The sequence below is a fragment of the Nymphaea colorata genome, chromosome 3, assembly GCF_008831285.2.
Source record: "Nymphaea colorata isolate Beijing-Zhang1983 chromosome 3, ASM883128v2, whole genome shotgun sequence".
Classification (NCBI taxonomy): Eukaryota; Viridiplantae; Streptophyta; class Magnoliopsida; order Nymphaeales; family Nymphaeaceae; genus Nymphaea; species Nymphaea colorata.
The window spans coordinates 19183646-19193664 of record NC_045140.1 but is presented as its reverse complement, the minus strand read 5'-3'; the positions used below and the strand labels follow the sequence as shown (position 1 = coordinate 19193664).

Here is a 10019-nt window from a genome sequence, read left to right as displayed (position 1 = left end):
TTTTCCGTCTAAAACTTGTACTTCTGCTTCCTCCGTTCTCCCGCGGCCCTCCTTTATATCTCTTTGCTCGGTTAAGAACTTCCTGTATTCTATCTATCAACTTCAACGCCCATTGTTAATGGTTTTTTTTTTTCTGTAGTCAATGGTTTTATTATACATCCTGCGATGCCCAAGATTTTGACCACAGTCAATCAACTCGTGGCGATGCCCAAGATTTTGACCACAGTCAATCAACTCGTGGTGGCTTGTGTGCAAATGTCGTATATAGGGATGTGAGCGGATCGAATTTGAATTGAAGGTACCTTTAATCGCATTTGTTTTCAAATATTCCCATATTCATATTCAAATACTAGTAAAAATAGTTATATTTGAATCTCTGATTTAACAGTCCAAATCTGTTCTTAACCCTAAAGAAAAAAAAGAAAGGCAAGGAGGAAGAAAACCAAAATTACTTGGTTCGGTTTTGGTGAACCTACGTCCACTACCAAAAAGAAAACTCTTGCTTATTTTTTTTATTTTGATTCATGCGTGTCAATACAATATATTTTGGAGTATGTAACTAATGGGTCAGCGTGTAATTGGTAGAAGATTTTTTAAGATAATTAAAGGGATAATATCTTTCCTTTTATTTTCTCCTCCTTCCAGTAATTTTTCAGTTTGAGAATCGTAGGCTTGAATTTGCTCATCATGGGTATCGCATAACAGCTATGGAAAACAATTTTGATTAGACTTCCATTGTTGTTGCCATGACTGTTGCCGTCTGAATTTGAATTATACTTTTGCTTTGGGAAAGAATTTAAATTAGACTTTCGACTGTTGTTGCCATTACTGTAGCCGCCTGAATTTGAATTATACTTTTGCTTTGGGAAAGAATTTAAATTAGACTTTCGACTGTTGTTGCCATTACTGTAGCCGCCTGAATTAGACTTTCAGTTGCTGTTAGATTTGTCATAGCCACTAGCCAGCTTGGGATGACTCGCATGTTCCTCCTTAATAAATCCTATTTTTACATTCATATCCAATTTCGATCAAATTTAAACTGAATTTGCCTTATTTTCATAATGTAATAGCATTGAATATATGATACATGTTTAAAAAATAAATCTGATTTGAATCTGTATATCTATTCGGTTGGATATTTATGTATATCCAAATTTGAATATAATCGGATGTCATTTCTTGAATTTGAATCTTATCCAATTTCTTAATCGTATTTTAAACTGAATTTGCCTGATTTTCATAATGTAATAGTATTGAATATATGATACATGTTTAAAAATAAATCTGATTTGAATCTATATATTTATTCGGTTGGATATTTATGTATAATCAAATTTGAATCTAATCGGATGTCATTTCTTGAATTTGAATCTTATCCAATTTCTTAATCGTATATTAATTTTTTATATATTTTTTTAAAAACGGTTTGATCGAATGTCTGATTCAAATCGGATATATTGACATCCATATCATAATTTGTCCAAGAGACTTAAACTACATATAGACATGTCTACCATATGTCTTTGGACATGACCTGTGTTTCTCTTCTCTTGTACTTTCTTGGGTTTGAACGATAGCTTTAGCTCCTATTTGGACCTCGCCAATTTTCTTGATGATGTTGATGGTTCAAAGCAATTGGCCGTCTATGGCAAAAAATGAACAACTTCCTAAGGGTTTTCTATGCTTCTCAAATTACCCACTAAAACCACAAAATTAGTGTCAATGTAAAATACCCAAGCAAGAATAACCAATAAACTCTTTGTTTGGCGATTTTGAGAAAGGATAATTTTCACAATGAATTTGGTAAGGGATCAAAGCAGATTAAAAAATGAGGATGATGAAAATGGCAACAGATTAGCTACGATCAGTGGCAGAGCCAAAATTTTTTGACTATGGAGCACTAATTCATAGTATGTGAAAAAATTCTCAAATTAAAATATATGTTATTTTAAAATACATAAAAGTTGGTAAGCATTTTCAACGACTCGAGAGCTTTCTTCCAAAAGAACTAACTTTTCTATTACTTTAAACTTAAAATTTTATTTTTTTAACTACTAAATTTCATGGTAACTAGTACATTCGATCTAATTTGAGCACTTAGTATATGAAAGTAACTTTCATATCTCTTTCTTCTTCATCAAATCATAAACAAATTTTCTGTTGCAAGAAATCAAGACTAAGCCTATTATAGACAACTTTTCTGTTACATTGGATCAAATTTTCTTCACATGAGGAACAAATTTGAGCTTTCCCGTTCTGCCCACACTGGTATACATCCAACGTTTGTCTCTTTGCCTGATCATCTTGAAGGCTATTTCAAACCAACTTTGTAATCCTTCAATAGTAAAAGGAATCTTCATTAAGCATTTTCTTGTACAGCTTTAATATCGCTGCGACGAACTGCTGCACTTGCTTTATCAAGTGTAAGGTCTCAGCTTGGCTAAAGGCTAAAGCTCATCCCCTGGTCTCCACACGAACAAAAGCGAAAACAAAAACGAAAACAACAAAAACCATGTAGTGTTCAACTTCAATCACATTTCAGAAAACAAAAATGAAAGCAAAAACAAACAAAAAACGCCAGTACTATGAAATTTAAATAGCACACAAACGAGAGAGAACAAGTCAAGTGGAGAAACTTTGCTTCTGGCACCATCCACCTCAAAGAGATAGAGAGCACATTTTCAGTTGAGGGGAATTAGCAGATTTAGGGCTAACGAGATGCAGACAAAATAGAAAATAAATCAAACAAATAGACATTAAACGCCCAAAACCAAACAACCAAAATCGCTGCAGGGCTGAAGATGAGGAGGGGAGAACTGAGAAGCGGAAGAGCCAACCTGCGGTGGACGGGGGAAGGTCGAAGGGAGGAGCAGAGTCAGCAGACCTGCGGTTGCCGGAGCTCTGTCCTGCGGCTGCAGAGGGGAGAAGATCCAAGCAAACTTGCTGATAGCCTGATGTTGGAGCTGCGGAGAACTGCTGTGGCAGCGAAACGAAAGAGCGTGTAAGATGCACAGATTGGGACCGGATCCATTTTTGGTGTGGGAGCGTGTAAGATGCACAGATTGGGACCGGATCCATTTTTGGTGTGGGCAACACGGCGTCAACATGAGCATGAGGCAGACTGAGGCTCCATTTCGCTTTCTTGCGCTGGCATGGGCAGGCACCCACGCTTGCCCCACGCTGGCTCCGCTACTGGCTACGATACAACAATTCTTTCAACACCAAAGTTGTTAAACTGTCAAGCTGACTCGGGAATCAGCCCAGTTTGTCAAGAATCTGGCCACGAGTGAAGGTTGAACCAACTCGGCCTGCCTTGCCCCTAACTCGGGCAGACTCGGCCTGAGTTGGTTCTGCTCGGCCCTAACTCACTCGATTCAGCTGCAGCGATTTACATTATGGTTGTTTGAATGAGTCAACTCACAGACCCAGAGACCCAGTCTTCTGTCGATCTGAGTTCAAGTCATAGGTTTGGCAACTATCTTCAACACTCCCCTTGACATTCCCATCTAGCTTAGAGTATTTCTTAATTGTAATCCAATCACCACTGTGGTAAAGATATCAATCAATGATGCATAATTTCTCCATTTTGGACATCTTATTAAAAATATCACTTTGGGTATACATGGTGCATATTTTGGACCTTTTCACTATATGAAATGATATCGATCTCAATATGCTTGCTTTGGTCGTAAGATATAGAGTTAGTTGAAATATGTATTGCAGCATCATTGCCGCACGACAGCTTTGTTGGTTTAATCAAATGAATTCTCATTTCTTTGTTCATATGTGAGGAAATGAAGCCTACGTATGCAAGCATCTTAATTTCCTATATTATATAACTAGGATGGAACAAAAAAAAAATATATTTTTTTCCAACTTGTACAACCACAACATGCCCTTTCCAAAATATGCATCTAGGGGAAATTGAATGATGATTCATTGGAGACCATAGTCAAAGTCGTGGTGGATTAATGTGAACATCATGTCAATGGATTGAACTCTAATCGAATATGCCCTTAATCACATCTATTTTCAATTATTCACATATTCCATTATTCACATATTCATATCACATACAAACAAAAAAATTGTTAGATTTGAATCTAAATCTAAAATCTAATTTCACAATCCAAATCTGATATCAATCCTATTTTTGTAACGACGGGCAGCTTCGTCTTGAATGACTCCCGGTCTGTTTTTCCGGCAAGACCATGCCTCTGCAGGTACTCGGATTGGGCATTCAAGAAGAGGATGTCGGCCAGCACCTTCTCCTGCTCTCCATCGACGTTGTTGGTCATCTCTTCCATCAACTCCAACATCTCCATTTTCCGCTCGGACTCGCTACGACTTGGCTTCAACTTGCTGCTTCCTCCGTTCTCCTGCGGCCCTCGCTCTGACTCTCTCTGCAATACATTCATTTTTCTAATAATTGTCAGAAAACAATCTGAACACGATGACTTCGTCGCTGACTTCCTGTACTGAGCCTGGCTATAGTTTCTTCTAGGTAATGGTTTTTTTCACATTTGGGATGCTAAAAACTGTCATAAATAATATCAAATACAAAAGTACATTTGGCAATACACATTTATCGTTATGTAATACATATATATATATATATATATATAAATATAATCTTCTTTTAAGCTATACATAAAATAGCCACCATGCCATGCCGTAAAGATGTACGACAGGGTCCTGACTCCTGCGTCAAGAAACAGCTGCTGTTACCTTCGTCTATGGTAGGCGATGGTGACTTCTTCCTGCCGTCCGTCGCCGACCCCGCAGGTAAACCTGACTCTCACCTAACCCAATAAAACCCAATAATGAGTCGAGTTCAGGTCGACCTGGTATTCAAAAACTGGGTTCTGATTCGATCCAACTCAGAAATCTTAGTTTGAATTTGACCCGATTAAATTTAAAAAAAAATATTTTTATCGGGCTGGCTCGGAGTCCACCCGAGCCAGCCCGATAAATTTATTGGGTCGATCCCAATCCCTTTTTTTTCGAACCCGAATCGAGTCCCGTACCAAGTACCTTGGGACAGCAAGCCAGCCAACTCTACTTTTTGTTAAGTATGGGGAAGGTGGTCAACCTGTTGGGCAGTCTCTCTGGCTTTCAAAAAAAATTTTCTCACCAAGCAAATTTTTTTTGCATTAATGAAGCCGGTTACCTCCCCTTTCCTGGTGACTTCGGGCTTGGCCTCACAGATGGTTTCTGTGCTTGAAAAGCAATGGTGTGTTAAAACTGGTGTGTATATATATATAAAAATAAATAAATAAATAAATATATATATATATATATAGCTTCGGCTGCTAGTTGGCCAATTTCCTTCAAGGGATGTTGAGGGTTCTGCTTTCTTTTTTTTTTTCTTTGTGCTACTTTAATATTTAAAAAGTATTTCAGCTTACCAATGCCCTTTATAGTAAAAATTTTGTTAAAATATTCCTTCAATTTTGTAAATCCTTCTTAAGTAACAATATGATCAGCATAAACCAAAACATATGTTAGTTTGCAACTTCCTTTAATTAAATAAAATATTGTCATTGAAGCTACATTAAAAACCCTTCCTTTGGAGGGCAGTGCTGAGTTTAGTTTTGAATATCAAGCTTTTGGATGCTGCTTGAGGTAATACATGACCTGTTTAAGGTTGCAAACAGTATTTCTTCTACCTTCATAGGATATCCAGAAGATAATTCTGTATTTACCTCTTTTCCAAGCTCTCTATATTGAAAAGTGTTATTTATGTCAAGTTAAAACATATTCGTTCAATTGAAATTACATGCCACAAAGAGAATAAAATTCTTGGCGTATTCATTTTTGCTACATGTGCATGCCTTAAGAAGTAATTAATTTCATTTGTTTGTGTCTACCCCTTTGCAACAAAGGCAACTTCATTCAAAATAGCATCTCATGTGTTATTTTATGCAGATGCATTCAATTCCTCCTTCATAGCTTTAATCCAGACATTGTGTTTTGATATGCATTGGCTTTATCCTCGTTAAATATTCTCCTAAGATAAGTGATATAATTAGCCAGTACTTGGTTATGTCATGTATATTCCTTCATTTTGGATGAGCGGAAGGATATTTGATCACCCCAAGTGAAGGCTTCAACTTCCCTTTCTCTCATTTCTTTATGTTTCATGGCTTCTTTTAATATTTTAGTGATGTCTTTACTATGTTTCAATTTGCACATCAGTTACCCATTATGTGCAATCAAAGTTAGCATAAGAGCAAGTTCAATGAAATTTCCTGCTCTTTCGACTGCAACTTTGTATCATGGACATATCTCAGTTTCCAAATAATTACATCTTCATTCCACACCTTTTCGCAAACCCCACCTGAGTTTGTGAATTTTGGTGGAGTCTTTGAAATTGAGTAATATAGAACTCAAGGATGGACCGTTGAAGATGAACCCAAGTGCAACGACCTCAATCCTCCATGGCTAGAACTTAACAAGCAACCAATAGAATTGCCAAATGGGATTTCAAGTGTCATGGTTCATATATATTTGTGTCCTGGCACACAAGCCATAACAAGTGTCGACATCGACATGGGTATGACAACCCCACATGGCCCTCCATATATATATATATATATATATGCACTCTTTAAATGTGACGCTTGGTGGCCTCGTCATGTTTGGGGTGACGTTCACCAAATGCGCATTAAAATTTTGAATTATATACGTACGCATTCTTTACTACCATGATGTGTGTTTTTCCACGATGATATTTGAACGACTGCAATTCCTTGTTCATGCTTGGTTTTACATTCAGAACAACCGGTGTCATGTTAAATGCTTATCAAAACGATTTAAAGGAAGAAAAAACCAATTCGATTTGAAAGTTTACCTGATGGACTTGTAGATGAATCCTCCCATTTGTTACGTAGATGAATCCTCCGATTTGTTATGTAGATGTTCTGAATTGCAAATTGCAATCCATAGAAGCTCTTACAATCTCAGTTCGTCGTGTAATAATTATCTATTTTGTGGATTCAAAAACTTGATGAAAAATCTGTTCTCAAGAAGGTTGGCACAATGGTAGGGCAAGGACTGGTAGGTGATAAGTTTACGTTTTGAATTCCCTTCGCACAACCTGGACAAACTTACCTGGGCATAGATTCAGGGTACCCAACGGTTTGCCGGTACTCGGTTATGGTTATATTTAATATATTTTAATATATTATTTATTATGAATACATTATATATATTTTAAATATAACATTTTATTTATTTATTTATTTAAAATCAAGGACTAAGCCTTAATAATTGCCGTTCCCTTTTGACTTTCTCTCTCTCTTTCGTAGGCCACACCATGCTCACAGACCGGCGAGACCCCCGCACCGTGCAGCCATCGGGCCATCGGCATCGCCTCATCCGCGAAGCGCAAAGAAGAAATGGGCACCCTCATTCCACGTTTTCCATCAAATAGTCTTTTATTTATGTAGACGCTTAACTTATTCTGTTACATATTAATTCAAAGAAAGAACAAAAAATACATTCAACCCTGCACCAAAAAGAGGAATCCTCATTTATTTAATACAAACAGTGAAATATGTGTAAATCTCTTGCACTTGAGACTTCAATCCATGAGTGTCTGCAGGATGGAGACGACGATGCTGCAGCGCTACTTAGACCAACTTGGCGGACCAGGACTGAAATGGGCAGAAACAACCGCTGCATCTAAAATTTGCAGGATGGAAGCAGATTTAACACACCTAGGAGGTTTGTACTGAGACACGGAAGCACCACTAGATACAGCAAAGTCCATGAGTCTGTCGAAAGTGCCATTCTTCACTACCTTGATTTCTAGCGGCCCGATGGATCTGTCGTAAACACGCATTTCTTTATAAGATACATCCAATGATTCCTCAATTACCACACAACACTGCTCCATCACATAATCTGCTAAAAAACCTTCAGTCTGATCTGTTGTTGGTGAGAGTTCCCAGTAAATGACATAGTGGCCTGGAATGGTGGTCGCATCGGCGTAACTAGTAAATTCCGCCACCCTCGTGTTGTGTGGAATAAGGTGAGCGGCCTCCGCCGCCGCGACTGCTTTCTGCAGATCTGCCTCACTGGTTTTTTCTATATCGAGGCTCAACACAGCATCGCCACGGCAAACAAACTTGAATTGGGGCGCCTTGTTATAGAAACCCACGACTCTCAGGATGTCTCCCACTCTATAACGGTAAAGACCTGGTAATGTGAGATCAACAGAGTCAGACACATGAAAGATTAACCATGAATAGAACAGGCAATCACAGTAACCTACATTTGAATGCGAAAACAAGGGTAGATTCATACCTGAGTAAGTGGTCACCACTATCTCGTACTCCTTCCCCATCTGAACATCAGCCAAATTCACCAGCTCCGATGGCTGCAGGCAACTTTCCGGTGTTTCGACCGGCAGAAACTCAAAATAGGCTAAATACGGGAGGATGGTGTAGGCGACGTCCTCTGGCTTACAGAAAGGGTTCAAGTTGATCCCGAAGAAGCACTCGGACGACGCGTACAGAAGGCTAACCAGTGGCAGACCATCGCTATAAAAATCCAAGACAGGGACGTAGGGACTCATACTCCCCGTCGCCGTGGCTGCCAAGTACTGGGCATTGGGCCAGATCCTTCTTATGATGCCCTTCCATTGCCCACGTCCACACTCCTTTCTTATAAGTGCTGCGTTCTCGGGGTCAGGTGTCAATCTCGTCTCCAGCGCTGCCCGGACATCTTCGTCCGTGATTCGAGGATCAACCGTCCCCTTCTCAATGTCCCTCGCCAGGTCCTGGTAGTGGCGCTCAAGGAAATGGATGGCCTGGACCAGAACCAGCGTGAAGGTGGAGCACAGCTGGACGACGGACAACCGGTCGGCCAGGCCGGCGAGCAACTGCGAGTATATGCTCTGGAACATGTCTGTGCAATGTATAGAGGCGATCGGGCTGGTGTTGGTGGTGCTGTAACGATGGTGCTTGGAAAGGAAGTGACTGCTCTTGTACCAGCTTGTAACAACTGAGCGAACTGGAATGCCTGCACTCGTCTCCCACTCTTTTCTAACGTGGACAAAGTTCAGGTTCTTGCCTTGCTTCAAACCAGAGCCATGCCTAGAGAGAATTTAATTTAGGAAGTACACTTAATTCCTAATAATTTTTTGTTCAACAAGGCACACCGAAATGATATTTGATTGTATTCAAATTTGGATATACATAAATATAATAAATGTAAAAATCGAATTCGAATGGGAGTGAAAAACTGAATTTTGAATTCTGATTCAAATACAACTTTCTTTATTTGCATTTGAATTCAAATTGGATATGGATATCTAGAAAAGTGAATACAGTTAAGAGCATATTTGATTCGTTATATATGACTTCAAATTTGTTTGATGGTGAAAAACTGAAAAAGGAATCATTTAAAATCAGTTGTTGCAGGTGCATTAGCATGCATGGCGATGCCTTTAGTATTGGTATGTGTACTTTCAGGTCTTAAGAAGATACCTGTTCATCAGGCTACCCATAAACCTATCTACCATCTCCACTCTGTCGTGATCTCCCTCTACCAGTGGCAGCATCTTCTTCTCACCACCTGACGTGCCGGAGCTGCAATAAAATTAAGAACCCTTGAGCCGCATCTTACGTGGCTATTTATCTTTTCTGCTCTGTTCTTTAACTGGTTGAAGGGCAGAGAGAAAGAGAGAGAGAAAGACCTGCAAATGAAGTGGGAAAGAGGAAGGGCAGACAAGATGGAAGAGCGATCGCCGTCTGCTATGCGATGGATGTCCGACCGGATGTCTTCATAGCTAACGACGGGCAGCGTCGTCTTGAATAACTCTCGGTCGGTGTTTCCGGCGAGACCATGCTTCTGTAGGTACTCGGTGTGGGCATTCAGGGAGAGGATATCGGCCAGCACCTTCTCCTGCTCTCTGTCGGTGTTGTTGGTCATTTCTTCCATCAACTTCAACATCTCCATCTCCCGGTCGGATTTTCCGTCTTAAACTTGTATGTTTGTGTTCCTCCGTTCTC

At 39.4% G+C, this 10019-nt stretch overlaps 1 protein-coding gene across 1 annotated transcript; it reads right to left on the bottom strand.

The window, feature by feature from the left end:
- Positions 1-7458: 7458 nt before the first annotated feature.
- Positions 7459-10019, bottom strand: LOC116251132 (indole-3-acetic acid-amido synthetase GH3.6-like). The gene is made up of 4 exons (XM_031625217.1): positions 9704-10019; positions 9495-9596; positions 8311-9101; positions 7459-8202 (listed from the first exon to the last, which is right to left on the bottom strand). Exons 1-4 carry the CDS (start codon positions 9964-9966, stop codon positions 7631-7633), a joined length of 1728 nt encoding a protein of 575 aa, XP_031481077.1. The 5' UTR covers positions 9967-10019; the 3' UTR covers positions 7459-7630.

Coding starts and splice junctions, on each gene's coding strand:
- LOC116251132 (XM_031625217.1), bottom strand. CDS start 9,966: ATGGAGATGTTGAAGTTGATGGAAGAAATGACCAACAACACCGACAGA. Junction 9,597..9,703: donor CTTTCCCACTTCATTTGCAG/GTCTTTCTCTCT, acceptor ATTTTATTGCAG/CTCCGGCACGTCAGGTGGTG. Junction 9,102..9,494: donor ATGGGTAGCCTGATGAACAG/GTATCTTCTTAA, acceptor AATTCTCTCTAG/GCATGGCTCTGGTTTGAAGC.